Source organism: Vipera ursinii (assembly GCF_947247035.1).
Source record: "Vipera ursinii genome assembly, chromosome: 5".
NCBI classification, from domain to species: Eukaryota; Metazoa; Chordata; class Lepidosauria; order Squamata; family Viperidae; genus Vipera; species Vipera ursinii.
In genome coordinates, this window is record NC_139518.1 from 71,280,012 (window position 1) to 71,295,276 (window position 15,265).

General features: G+C 41.3%; 1 protein-coding gene across 4 annotated transcripts in view; it reads left to right on the top strand.

Annotated features, from left to right (window-relative positions):
• Nucleotides 1-15,265, top strand: part of EXOC6 (exocyst complex component 6) — a 131,604-nt gene that overhangs the window by 17,620 nt on the left and 98,719 nt on the right. For 2 of the 4 annotated variants that reach the window (XM_083363844.1, XM_083363845.1), the window contains exon 1: nucleotides 1,230-1,318. The exons of the other annotated variants lie outside the window; for them this stretch is intronic. In XM_083363844.1, the coding sequence (XP_083219970.1) occupies nucleotides 1,236-1,318 (83 nt within the window). In that variant the 5' untranslated portion in view covers nucleotides 1,230-1,235. Of the gene's footprint in view, nucleotides 1-1,229; nucleotides 1,319-15,265 lie in introns of those variants that run through there. 4 annotated transcript variants of the gene reach the window in all.

A 15,265-nucleotide genomic window follows, 5' to 3' on the forward strand; every position in this document is an offset into this window, starting at 1 on the left:
ATATTTCCTTTTTTTAAAAGAACACATTTCTCCTTCAAAAGAGGACGCTGTTGTCTCAAAATTAAAAGAATCTCATTTTTTTAAAAAAAGTATTTCCAATATTTTAATTACTTCACCACTTTGCAGGAACTCAGCCATGTTCAGGTGAGGCTGGTGCAACATCCTCTGGTAAAATTTAACCAGAAGGTAGAAAACCTTTGGCTATCTTGGCGTTACATTATGCTCCATTATCTCTGGAACCTCAGCAACATTTGGCCAACTGCGGATTCGTCTTGTAATTCTTAAAACCTTGCCTGCCTTTGGCTTTCTTTAAAAGTTACTCTTACGCCAGAAGAGAGAACAAAGCACGATACTTCATACCAGGGTGCCTCAACCTTGGCAACTTTAAGATGTGTGAACTTCAATGGAGCCTTGGTGGAGCAGTGGGCTAATGCCTCCTTAAGTAACACCAGCTGCCTGCAATTAGTGCAGGTTCGCATCCCACCAGGCTCAAGGTTGACTCAGCCTTCCATCCTTCCGAGGTAGGTCAAATGAGGACCCAGATTGTTGGGGGCAATTAAGCTGACTTTGTAATAATGCCGCTGGGGGGGGGTGTATGAAAGCCCTAATAAGCAGGCACATACATAGAATGAAGGCTACTTGTAAGCCGCCCTGAGTCTTCGGAGAAGGGCGGGATATAAATGGAATTTTAAAAAAAAAACTGGCTTGGGAATTCTGGGAGTTGGAGTCTAAGAGATCTTAAAAGCTGCCAAGGTTGAGAAACAGCGTTAGGATACACTCTTATTCCCTTTTCACGCCAAAGGCAAAAAAATGCATAAAAAGAGCTTGCATATTTTAGGTATGCAAGGTGTTTTTAGATACAGGGGTCTTCAAACTTGGCCCTTTTATGACTTGTGGACTTCAACTCCCAGAATTCCTCAGCCAGCAAAGCTAGCTGAGGAATTCTGGGAGTTGAAGTCCACAAGTCATAAAAGGGCCAAGTTTGAAGACCCCTGTTTTAGAACATAGGCTGGTCCCCTCCCACCAGTGTTCCGGACTACCAGGAGCATGGGAGTTGTAGTTTGAGAACACCTGGAGGCCGCCAGCCGCTCGGAAGGTCGCGGGCGCCCGCCCTTCGCGCCGATTCGCTCGCCTCGCCTCCGCAACCGCTGGCCCCGCCCCTTCCCCGCCCCCTCGGCTGTCTCTCCGTTCCCCCTCCCTCCCTCCCTCCCTCCCTCTCTCCCCTCCCATGCAAGATGGCGGAGAGCTTGCCGGAGCACGAGCGGATCCTGCAGGAGATTGAGAGTACGGAGACGGCCTGTGTGGGACCCACCTTGAGGTGAGCGCCGGAGGGGCGAGGCCGGGGTGCCGCACCCGTGGCGAAAGCCCGAAAACCGCCGGCCTTCCCTATTTTGCAACGCCGGAGCGATGACAGCTCGCTCCCGTGGAGCGCGGCGCTTCTTCTGCCGGGCAAAATTCAGCGGCGCGGGGGTTGCAGCTTCCCGGGAGTCTCCCGCCTTTCGAGCTGGCGTGGGGTGGGCCGGGCTCCTTCCGTGGAATTTCCCTGGGAGGTCTCCTTTCCCCGGCCAAGGGGAGGACCAACTTCAGCCGGGCCCCTCGTTCCTCTTTTAAGAAAGGCGTCTTCCTTGCTCACCTGGCGGCTCACCTGGCGGCTCACCTGGTCTCCGAAGCCTCGGCCGAGCAGCCACATCGCTGGGCTAAGCATCCCCTACTTTCCTCTGGAAGCGGGGAGGGAAGCGCAGCTGGGATTCCGGGTTTTTGTGGGATGCCCCTTTCCCCTCTGTTCTGACAACCTGGGAGCTGTTCAAACGGAAACGTCGTGGACACGTGAAAGGCTTAAGAGCAGCCCTTTGGCCCCCACAGAGCCCTATTTATTTATTTTTTTCTACTGAAGATCTCCTCCGCTTCAGGATCAGCTTGTTCAGTCTCTCACACCTGCCTTCCCCTGGGAGTGTAAGTGTGCCATGGAGATAGTCCTTTTTCTTTCTGGTGTTTATTTCTTGACAGGTCTGAGGTTTACCCCATAACGGCCTCTGGCTGTTTCCTTTCCTTTGGTGAAATAATTGTGCAATAAAGTATCTGGGGAAAAAAGTCATGGAGGTGAAGTTGTCTTTGTAAACCTGATGTACTCTTAAGTGTTTGGGGAGTTGTCAAAGCCAGCGGAGTTTCCTTTCCTAGTCCCGAGTTCTAAATTGGCTTCCTCCGAAGGTAGTGTTTGACAGTTTTCTTTGGAAATGAACAGTATTTTGCTTCTAATGATATGCTCAGCAGTAGCGTTCTGTGTAAAAGAAGGGGAGCAACTTTGTTGTTCTAACTAATTACACATGGCTGTGTAATACTATGAATTTACTTCCTACTATAAATATGGGTGGGTCTTCATTGTCTGGGAATGGGAGTGTGAAGACTTTCAGGTTGCAAAACCTTCTGACCTGGGAATACTGCGATTGTCATAAATAAGAGTCAGTTATCAAGTATCTTTTAATTTTGATCATGTGACCATGGGGATGCTGCAAGGATCACAAGTGTGAAAAACATAAGTCACTTTTTCAGTGCCATTGTAATTTCGAATGGTCACTAAATGAATGGTTTTACATCGAGGACTACCTGTATGTATTTAGCTGCTTAGTGTTTCCTCACTGTCCACTGTAATACTAGATTTTGAAGAAACATCAAATTGCTCCATTCTAAAATGAATCTAAAAACTAAAATCAATAACACTGAAGAACTGAACAGTAATCTTATGCCAGTATTGTGGCTGTTTTAAATAATCTTCCTTGCACAATTTGTATAAATCTGCCTGACACCTTTAAAATATATGGAACACTCCCCTATTTTATTCCTATTATGAATACAATTATTTAAGTTATTGATATTTTTCTTAGGAAAAATATGCTTACGTTTTTAATGCATTCAAAATCCTTTTAATTCAAATAATATTTAACACAGGGGTGTCCAACCTTGGCAACTTTAAGCCCTGTGGAATTCACCTCCCAGAATTCCCCAACCAGCCATGGGAGATTCTGGAGATGAAGTTCACATGCCTTAAAGTTGCCAAGGTTGGATGCCCCTGGTTTAACAGATAAATCTATTGAACAAATATAGTTTTCTAATATAATAAACATTTTGTGCAATTATTGTATACAGAAATTGAATTACTGCTCTTCACTGAAAGATACTGCATGTCTTAGTTAAAGTTAATATTGAAATGTTTTAACTGCAGCATTAGAAAGATGCTGAAGATAAGGATATTCCACCAAACCTGTTCTTTAGTACGCCTCATCATAAGGCTAAGATCTTTTCAGAACTTATTAAATGTGCTTTTGACAGCATTATATCATGAAATAACTATTAAACACCTGCTTTACATGAAACTTAATCATTGCTGTTAAGAACTTGGATTCATCAAATTCTTTAAAGAGCCAGTTTAATATTTTCCTCTGTTTTACAGTTTATTTTCTTTTGCATTTATCTAGTACAACTATTATTCTCTTCACATAAAATAATGAAGAAAAATGTTTAGTATGGACATGTTTTTCTAGATTGTTGGTTTAGGAAATGGAAAAGTGGTGACCTGTATTTCTTTACTATGTATGAAGAGTCCCGGGGTGTCCCCTTGTAGTAGTTGTCTCTCGGGATCGGTCTTAGCACTTTTTCTTCTCATTCATGGGCTTCCCATATCATTTTTATTTATTTATTCAATTTCTATATCCGCCCACCTCAGTCAATGAGACTGGGTGGCTTACAATTCAAAAACTGTACAATTAAAACAAAAACATTTTTAAACAATAAAAACAATAGAAATTTAAATATATTCAAAATAAATATGCATAGCAACCAAGATACTTGGCCAGTTAACAATAAAGCCAGGAAACAGGGTCCTTAGCACATTTCAGCATCCCAGACTCTGGGACACAGCCAGGTTTTTAGAGCTTTTCAAAAAGTCAGCAAGGTTGGGGCCATTCTAATCTCCAAGTGGGGCGGGGATATTCCATAAGGCAGGGTTACTGCAGAAAAGGCCTGTCTTGGAGTCCCTGCCAGCACCACATATGCTCTTTGGCTGACGGGCTCTGCAGCATGCCCATTCGACCAGATCAAGTTTGATAGTCTCCAATCTTCCCTTTCCCTTTGGAAAAGGGTGATCCCTCAGGTAATGTAGTCCCAAGCCATATAAGTAGACAACCAGTCCCTTGAAGTGCACCTGGAAATATATGAGTAACCAATGCAGCTCCCACCACAGTGATTTTACATGTGCTGTATATTTGGCACTGTTTACTACTCACACAGCCGCATTTTGCATCATTTAGAAGTTTCTGATTGCTCTTCAGGACAGCCTCATGCAGAGTGTGATGCAGTAGTCAATGAGCGGTTACAAGGATATGATTCACTGTGAGAAGGGCCCACTGCTGCAGTAATGTGTGTAACTGGCACACCATCTAAAGTCGCGCAACCCTCATTCAGAACTAAAGATGAAAGAACCTTATTTCTGGAGGGTCTAAGTACCCACAGCCACTCTGTCTTGCTAAGATTGAGTCGGAGCCCGTTTTGCCCCATTTAGTCCCCAGTAGCCTCCAGACAGTGGGATGGGATGTCCATGGCATCACTCAAGGGGCCTGGGGTAGACATATATAGTATATCTTGGTGTCATCTGCATATTGATAATCTGTTACCCCAGACTGATGGATTGCCTCACCAGTGGCCTCATATGAATGTAAAATAGAAGAGGACAGATAACTAAACTGTGAGGCTCTCCACAAAGTAGGGGCTATGGGGTGGATCTCTCTCCGTTTATTAACACTCTCTGGAACTGGCCTGGAGAAAGAGAAAACAGTACAATACAGTGCTGCCCACCTCCAATTCCTGTAGCCGCCCCAGAAGGATACCATGGTTGATGGTATCAAATGCTGCTGGTGGGTCAAGAAGAGCCAGGATGGATGGACTGTCTCCATCCCACTCCCGCCAGAGTCATCCATGGGTGTGAGTGATTCTGTCTCAGTTCCAAATCCCAGTATGAACCTCTACTGAAAGGGGTTTAGGTAATTGGCTTCATCCAGAATTCTCTGAAGCTGCCGTGCCACACTCTTTCCACCACTTTCCCTGGAAAGGGAAGATTGGACACGGGACAAAAACTGTCCAAATTACTTGGGTCAAGGGATGCTCCTTTGAGAGGTGGGGGTGCATTGTTCTGATGATTCTCAAGTCTTATGAATCTTTATGACAATGCATAGTTAGGTTCCAGCAATGTCTCAGTAGCGTTTTCTTTTGGGTGTTCTTCCACCACGTTAAGGTGAATAGAAACAAGAGAGATTGTTGTGTTTTGGTCTGATTCTGAGTCTTCTTCATATTTTTCTTCAGAGCTCCCAAACTGTTCTAGTTTTCTTCAGCAGCACCCTTGGGGTTTTGGCGGAGGACTTTATACCCATGTACTGATTTTACAGTTAGGGTTACTCATTTTAACTTGATGAATACTCATTACATTTGAGGGTTTCTGATGGAAAAGACCATGGCATAACTGGTACATGGTTATCTCATTTTGGCATCGAGCATAATTGCCAGGAGACTATTACAAATTATTACTGCTGTTTGGATTGTTCTGGACTTTCACATTAGGCTTATGTCTTGGTACAGCATTGGAATATTTACTGGTTCCTGTTCAGATCACAGCCCTGTTTAAATACTGGTATGTTTGTATGTTTGGAGCATATGGTCACCCACTCTACCCCACCCTTATCAGTCTACAATTTCTTCCTACAATTCTATTCATTTTTACACCACTGTTTTGTTTTCTTACTCCAGGAGTCTTGGTCTCCAGCTTCTGGGTCCAGCTTCTGAACCTGACCCCATGACTCCAGAATCAATTCCCTTCCTCCCTTTGTCTCTGTAGTTTTAAACCCTTTTTAAAGAGCTTTTATTTGATTTCTGTGTTTGTGTCGAATCTGGTTGTTCTTCCCTACTCCTATTTAGCTGAGAATTCCAGGTTACCTCTTGTTTAAATTATTTTGAATGTAAATACCATGCCCCTATCCCAATCCAATTCTTTACTGGGTTATGCACTACTATTACATTTATTTGTAATTATGTTGTTGTTTTGTTCTCTTGTACCATACCTTAGTAAAGACACTAATGATGATGATGCTGGATTCCTATGTTGGGTACATAGCCAATCTACATATGTGCTAATTTGCAATTTTGATGTTGTCGGGCCTGCTCTTCCTGGTCTCCTGTGGCTACCAAATGATGCTTAAATACACAATTGCTCTTAAATTGCAATCCCAAACTCTGTGAAACTCATGTTTAAACATGAAGTCAACAGGAACTGAGCTTAACTCAAAGAAGACTTTAGTTTTGAAGATTGCCTGCTGTATAGGGTTTAATTTAATCTTACAGTAATTTAAGGCACTTTCCATAGGTACAGCATATATTTCAAATTGAAGTTGGACTTACTCCAGGTTGTTCCAGAAGGAGGAACTAAGACAATGTCTGGTTAAATTATATGTATATGTCATTCTGTGCGTAGATTTTGGCCTGGGCGTGCTTTATTTCTGATTATAAACACATCTTCTAATATTCCTGTATGCAAATTATGTGGGTGATGTCTTAACAGTCTGAAATTTTGTTTCACAATACAGTGTGAAACCAACATCTGAGACCTGTTGGAGAAGTTTGAGTGTTCACTGAGTTTCTGAAGTGTCCTTGATAGTGACTGTGGGTTCATGTATCATAATAGTTTATTGGTCATGTTTGTTGAATAAGCCACAATTCACCCATCACACTAAACTATAAACCACTGTCTACAAACCAGAGTAGTTGAGTGCTAAGCCAAAATTAAACAAATCACATTTTAGATAGAGTTGCAGTAGTGTACAATTGAGACAATATTTTTTGCTTTTAGAGTGGGAGGAGTTTGAACATAAAGTTGAATTTGTACCCAGCAATTTGTTTTGAAGTCTAGCAATTTGTAATGCCTTGGGGGATGTTGTTAATGTGTTAGTTCCCTGTAGTTATTGTAAAATATAATGAAGCGCTCTTTTCCAACCTGGTAGGAAAACTTTAGCTATAGATGTGAAGTAATTCACACAGATGCAGCTAGAAATAGAATTAGGAAAGAACTATTTTATTTAGCAAACTGTACAGTACTCCAAGAATGTTTTCTTACTGTTTTCTCTCTTAAGATTAGAATCAAATTTCACTTTTTTACATTAATTTTTCCTAATCTGTCAACTTTCATTATTCATAGCCAGCATTTAGAGCATCAAGCCAGGAAAGGCTACTGATTGTATGCGAATAAATTCTGTTGGGAACAATCAGAAATTACTTTATGCATGCACTTGAATACATTAATTATAAGGGACCTGAAATGACAAAGGTACAAGATCCAACTTACATATTTGTATTTTACAGTCCATCCGCACATACAAAAAAAACCAAAACCTAGACAAGTTTATGAAGGAATCCTAGCATATACTTTGACTGGTGGACTTGTAAAAGGATCGATTAAATTCTGTTTTTCAGAGAAGGATTGCTTAAAGGTTAAATTTTAAACAAATATTGTTTTAGAAATTTTTGGCTCTTGTTTATCCTAACTTTTTTACTATGAGAATATAAGGGAGTTTCACTTTATGCAACTTTAATTAAATTAGTATTCTACAGTTTCAAATCCATGGCTTGGGGTAGAGGCAATCTCTGTTTTTAGAGCTGTCAGTTCCAACTATGGAACTAGACAGTGCTTTTTTTGTATAAGAAAAAGGTGCCGGAACTCACACATGTCATACAACCTGGCTTGCCTATCCTACAAAGTTCCATCCAAAAAAGGTGCCGGAACTCTGTTCTGAGCGTTCTAGGAGAAAAAAAGCCCTGGAACTAGATAAGTGGAGAATTAGCTATCTAGTTGTATACTACTTGCCTAGAAATAGTCCTTCATTCTCCTTATCCATTTTTTTGCATAGGTTTAGTTTGTTTTAGCACTAGGTCCATAGGAGTTCTCCTACGTTTATAAGATGTTGTACTTTTGTGAGTGTAATTTTTTTTTCATGTAATTTTTCTGCTACCCATCTACATCTACCTGCTCTGGGAGGTTTTCCCCTCTCAGTAAGTGCTAGAGCACAGGGGTCAAACTCGATCATGTCACGTGATGTATCGTGATGTATCACAATGTTTTTTGCCTTTGCAGAGCTAGTGTGGGTGTGGCCTGCACATGACGCATCCGGCCTGCGGGCCATCAGCTTGACACCCCTGTGCTAGAGCAAAGTTTCTGAACATTGGCAAGATGTGTGGACCTCAACTCAGAATTCCCCAGCTAGTTGAAAGTTGCTGTGGTTGAGAAACAATGTTTCCCCAACAGTAAGACCTACCCTGAAAATAAGCCCTAGCTTGATTTTTGGAGGTGGGCCTAATATAAGCCCAACCGAAAAATAAAACCTAGTTTGGGGGCAAGGCACACACCTAAAAGTCAAGCTGGGGTGGGTGGAATTGCCCCACGCGCCCCGCAACCACTTACCTTGCAGCCAGGCCTTTCCTTGCCGGCCCACTTCTTCTCAGTTGTCATCAGGCCTGCATTTTGCAGTCAGGCCTTTCTGGTAGGCCAGTGCAGCTGAGAACTGAGCTATGGATTGAATCCATTGCCCGGTTCTTGTCTGCAGAGGGCTTCCAAGAAGGCCTGACTGCGAAATGCAGAGCCGAGCTCCATTCTGAGCTGCAGAATGAAGTTTCTCCTTCGGTCGTAGAAGTGGGCTGGCTGGACGGGGCTATCGGTGCCGGAGGCGAGTGAAAAAGATACTCCCCCCTCAAAACCTAAGACCCTGTGCCTCTTTTGGAAGTAAAAAAAGGATCCAGTCTTATTTTCAGAGAAACACGGACAGCATACCAAGAAACATGTCTGTTTATTTTCTTTGGGAAACATGAATTTGAACCAATGTTCAGTTATTCTTCTGTTCATTGAGTAAGTAGTTTTAGTAATGCCTAATGTAGCACTATTATTTTTACTTCTTTAAGAATAACTCTTATTTGGCTAATATCAATCTTCCAGCTTTTTTTCAGTATGCTTCAATCAGCAGTCAGCTAAAAGCTGATTTTATAGGTAAACATGGTTCTTTAAAAGTCTATAATTTTCAGTACCAAAATGAATTTCATGCTTGACCCATGTGTAAATAAATTTTCTTGAAGTAACTGGTGTGCGTATAACTGTGCATAGGATTGCAATGCAAAATTTGAAATAGATTAGGGAGAACATCAGAGGAGAAAATGTAAATGTTGTTGTCAGATTAGTGTAATTTTTTTTAAAAAAAGCACTGTTCAAAAACTTACAATATTTGAAAAAAGCTCTAGATCAGACATGTCAAACACAAGGCCCGGGGGCCATCCGGCCCGCGAAGTGGTTTCATGTGGCCCGCGAAGCCATCCTGGAAACAGTGAGGGAACGGCCCCCACTACCTAGGCCCTGGCCCAGAGACCCTCCTTTAGCCAGAGACCCTCAGATCTGTCCCACTCCTGCCCAGGCCCCCATAGGCACCCTTGAGGCGAACGATGTAGAGCTGGCCACACCCACCCAGTAGACCATACGCACTCTAGTCACGCCCACCCAGTAGGCCACGCCCACCCAGGCCACACCCACCCGGCCCCCTGAGGGCAACCGCAATGCTGGTGCGGCCCTCAATGAAATTGAGTTTGACACCCCTGCTCTAGATCAAGAATGGGTACATAAAGATTTATTTATTTAAAACATATCTATATATTTATATCCCCAAACTGTCTTTCCCATAGTACATTAGCAAAATCAGAATGTCTACATCAGGAGTGTGTTTTTTGATGAAAAAAGAAGCATAATCTAAATATATCTATTTTACTTACATAACCCCAATCCCCAAAAGTTAATAATACTGCCTCTTCTGCTTTAGCAATTATAGGCTGATTTCTTTTTTGCTATAAATTATGTATCTTTTTTCACTATGTTGGTTTAGTACTTAATTTGTAGGGCACATGGCAATTATTTTAAAGCAGCTACTATTATTAGGATACGTTTCTTGGCATCAGGATATTTGGAAATGTTGAAATGGTCCAAACAGATGCTACATCAAGTTTTAAGTGTAACCATTTACTTTAAAATAGGAACTTTAAAATAGGAACTGCATAGTTTTGGAGATCAAGTATAGCAAGTTTAAACAAGATTAAACTTAATGTGCTGCCTACAGAGCACCTGGGACTGATCTGCCTAAACATGTGTACTATATCCAAAGATATCATTTTACTGTACTTTCATCAGTTGCACTAAATCTTGATGGGAGTGCTTGTTAATTAATTTATATAGCTGTCAAGGTTAGGATTACAACTGGATGACAAAACATCAATATAACACAGCCCTCTTGTTGCCACACCTGTCCAATTCCATCACAAACTATTTGCTCAACAGATGATTACAGGAGATTATGTTTATAAGAGCCTTTTTCAATCTGATTCCCTCTAAGAGTGCTGGACTGGCCAAAATGGCCAAAATTTAACCCATCATTGCTGGATAGCATCTGTTTAAGGAAAGCTGCTTTACAAATTTGAATTTTAGGTTTTTACTGATTGAGACTGAACTAGGAAATGTAGATTAAAAAAAAATCTCTATAGTCTCTTTGCTCAGTCACAGGAACACCTGCAGTGTGTTTGTGAGCACATATCAAGATTCTCCCACAGGTGAGGTAGTCCAAAGGTGATTGAAGCTGCTGTGCTCTGGGAAGTGGTATTTTTCCCCCTAATATTCTGCCTTCAGATGCTACATGAAATGCAGTACATGATAAATCTTGGAAAAGTAGTTTGAGATTATACATTCCAGAATGGTAATCTTGTGCCTCTAGCTGATTCTATTTTTTCCCTGTGGCACAGCTCCTTCAGTCCTCTTTTGACTATAATAAGAACACTACACTGTCCTAAGTAACACGAACAGTATAGAACCTGTGACTAGAAAAGTCTTTTAAAACTTCTGCTTATGTTTGATTCACTGTATGGTTGATGTAATAAGTGGTCAGGCAAGCAGTTGAGAGTTCATAGTCAATATCAAACACTTTGCCTACCACGAGAGACATCATCAGAGATCCCTCTAATTCTTGGCTCCTCTCTACTGGTCAAACAGTCAATATGTATTAAGACCTTAAAAAAACACGGGGAAGAACAAAGGGGATAACGTGGGGAGTCAGTGCACAGAACAAAAATGAAAATTTTACTTTGGCACTTCTGAAGAGAACCTAATTGGCAAAGTTTTCTCTAAAGACAGTAAGAGAACGTGAATTGACAGGACAAAAAAAAATCCTGCTAATCCAATCAAAGAAAAATAGACAACTCTCATTTTCTATTATGAAATAGTCAACAGATGCACATTTTTTTCCAAAAAGTTCCACATAGCCTAGAAAAATTTTCGGCGAAATAAAATGGCTTTACCTCTCTCTCTCTCTCTCTCTTTTAAAAGTGCATTTAGATGACATTTACCCTTGTTTCTTGTTAAGGATTATAAGTCAACTAGGATCATGGGTGGTCTTGAAATAGAAGATAATCTTCTTACTTTCAATATTATCTTCTCACTGTATAATACAGAGCAGAAGATTCTGGATGGAGTCCCGTAGGCCTAAATGAGGTCAACTGGAAACATTTAGAAATTTTTTTAAAGTTATTTTGCCCAATGAAATAATTCTATGTGCCAATGTCCATGTGTTGATAAGACATGAAAGTGAAAGAGGTGTCTTCTTACAGGCCTGAGACCATAGTCATCAATAGTTTCTCTTGCTGCTTTTGATTCTATCTTGTGCCTGCCTTAGAATCAAAAACTGCCTGCCGGCAGCTTCTCTTATGACATCAGATTGTCAAAATTTCCAGTGAATTCCAACCTATTGTGTGTTGGATTAAAGTTCCTACTCAGTGCTTTTTTTCTAAAAAAAAAGGTGCCGGAACTCAGAGGTGCTGTCACTGGGAGCGATGCCGGTGTCTTGCTACGGTGTCACCGCTCATCCTTTGCATCCCCGCCCCTGCAGCTCGGAGCCACATGCCGCAGGGATTCCCCTCCCCACAGCCGCTGTGAGGATTCCCCTCCCTGCAGTTGCCATGCCATGGCCCGTGCTGAGCCCCCACCCAGAGCTGCTCTGAACCCCGACCCAGAGCTTTGTTCCTTTTGGCAGTGGTCTCCGGTGCCAAACAGCCTCTTTCCAACCAGCCTCTTTCCAACCAGAAAAATTAGTAACAAACATTGGAATTCTCAAGGCCATGTTTGGTATTTCCCAACAATCTGTTACTGGAAGGAAAAAGCAATCCCTGCTGCGTTACTGATCCCAGAGAAGCATTTGCATGTATGCAGGTATCCTTAGGGTGCCATAGTTATGGATGAGAAATATTGGTTGCAAAGTTGGCATTTCTGGATGTAATACAAATATTTTGGACTTATTTTTGTTTCTTTCCATGTTTGATATTTTTAAAAAGGCATATGCTACTGACTACACTTATGTATGTAACATCTTTTGCTAGGATACATGACCACTGCTTGTCCAGAATGTGAAAAGTGAAAGATTGTGACTAAACAAATTTTTAATGTAAAGATAATACCACCAGAAATTATTTTAGCCTCTTTAATAAATGTTGTTACTGATGTTAAGCTCACCATGGAAAACATCATATATTGTTATGTATATACTAGGTTACAAGGGAAGTGGTGGCTCAGTGGGTTAGGACGCTGAGCTTGTCGATCAGATGGTCGGCAGTTTGGCGGGTCGAATTCCGAGTGCCGCGTAACAGAGTGAGCACCTATTACTTGTCCCAGCTTCTGCCAACCTAGCAGTTCAAAAGCACATAAAAATGCAAGTAGAAAAATAGGGACCACTACAGTGGGAAGGTAACAGTGTTCCGTGTGCCTTTGGCATCTAGACATGCCGGCCACATGATCACGGAGACGTCCTCGGACAAGCGCTGGCTCTTCGGCTTTGAAACGGAGATGAGCACCGGCCCCTAGAGTTGGAAACGACTAGCATGCATGTTCGGGGGAACCTATACCTTTATCTTATATACTAGGTTAATTATTTAAAGACTGAAGTGCAACATAACTAGATTCTAAATAATCTATTTTTCAAAACACACAACAGTCCAAACAGTAAAAGTAAAGTCCAAATTAAGAATATTTTATTCTTAAGAATTGTTTAATTTAAAGTGGTTTAGTTGTAATAGATGGTTATAGATTCAAAATAGTTTTCAAGAGTATACAAAAGATACTATTTTTTTCTAGCATCAGCTAAATTAGACATATTACATTGAGAAAAATGTTTCTCATTTCTTTCCTGTTACCTTTATTGATTTCATTGCAGAGATGTTAACATAGGAAATAGATTATTTTCTTATCTAATTTTACCTTCCAAAAGACAGAAGCAGATGAAACATGTGAGGTTCTTTCCTGTTGGCTTTTTTGAATTAGCTGTTTTAGATTCTAAAAGTTTAGTTCCTAAAGAAGTAACCTTGTAAATAATTTTAATGTCTTCCTCTAGTGCAGGGTAGGCAACCTTGGCTCTTTTACGACTCAGGGACTTCAACTCCCAGAATTTCTGAGCCAGCATGGCTCAGCGTGGAAACCTCTCTCTTTCCCCTCAGCCTGGCTGGCTCAGGATATCTGGGAGTTGAAGTCCATGAGTCATAAAAAAGGGCCAAGATTGCCTACTCCTAAAGCCAATAGAGGGAACCTTTCTTTTTTTTTTTTGCAAAAAACGCTGTTCTGAGCATTCTATGAGAAAAAAAAGCCCTGTTCCTTCTATTTCAGCTTGTGGAGATCAGGAGAACTGTAGTTGAAAAGATCTGATAGGTCCTAAGCCAGCAAAGGGGCCTGTATTATATCTTTCTTTGTTGTTTTATAATGAATACTTTTGAGACCACAATTTCCAGTGCATCAAGAAGTGCAGTGGCCATTTGCAAGATCTTCTAGTGGAAGACATTCTATTTTAACAACACCTGAATTACAAGACTACTGTATCTCACACTATATTAGTAGCCCAAACATTAAGATCAGTGGTAAAGGACTTTGTAGTTTCAGTTTCAAGCCCAGCATCATTTCTCTATTCCTATCCAACAAAATGAGTTTCAGTGTAGAGAAAAGCAAAGTTTTACATTTAGGCATGAAAAATCAAAGGTACAAGTACAGATTGGGCAAGACCTGGCTTAAAAACAGTGAGAGGGACCTTGGAGTCCTAGTGGATGATCACTTGACTATGAGCCAGCAGTGTGCAGCAGCAACCAAAAAAGCTAATACTATCCTGGGTTGTATAAACAGAGGCATAGAATCAAGATCACGCGATGTATTAGTACCCCTTTATAAAACCCTAGCAAGACCACACCGGGAATACCGCGGCCAGTTTTGGTCACCATATCACAAAAAAGATGTTGAGAGTTTGGAAAAAATTCAGAGAAGAGCAACTAAGACGATTAAAGGCCTAGAGACTAAAACAGGGGTCTTCAAACTTGGCCCTTTTATGACTTGTGGACTTCAACTCCCAGGATTCCTCAGCCAGGCATACCTGGCTGAGGAATTCTGGGAGTTGAAGTCTACAAGTCATAAAAGGGCCAAGTTTGAAGACCCCTGGACTAAAACATACAAAGGACGGCTGCAGGACGTTGGGTTTGGCTAGTCTAAAGAAAAGAAGAAATAGGGGAGACATGATAGCAGTGTTCCAGTATTTGAGGGGCTGCCACCAAGAAAAGGGGGGGTGTCATGTTATTCACCAAAGCACCAGAGGGCAGGACAAGAAACAACGGTTGGAAACTGATCTAAGAGAGAAGCAGCCTGGAATTAAGGAGAAGTTTTCTGACAGTGAGGACAATTAACCAGTGGAACAGCTTGCCTCCAGAAATTGTGGGCGCTCCATCACTGGAGATTGGTAAGAAGAGGCATTCATTTGTCTGAGATTGTATTCTATTCTGTTCTATTCTCTATTAGCTTCAGAATGAAAAACACAGAGAAACAGAGCTAAGAAAATACACTGATTCTGGGAGGCCAGCTGTTCCTTGTAATCATATCAGTGCATTGGGGTTGCAGTGACTCAATATGCTAAATTAAATATGACTTTCATTTAGGTAAGATAGGTTTTAACTTCAGTCTTGAAGTGGTAGGAAACATTTTCTGCTGCTTCGAGAAGGTGAGAGAATGTCATTTCTGACTTTGATTGTTATGTGATTATGGACAATCTCCAGCAACTTTCCCCTTTCTGCTTCCTAAATCCATCCCGAGATTTGTGTGGAACATATTCTGCATTCTCATGCTTTTGTCTTG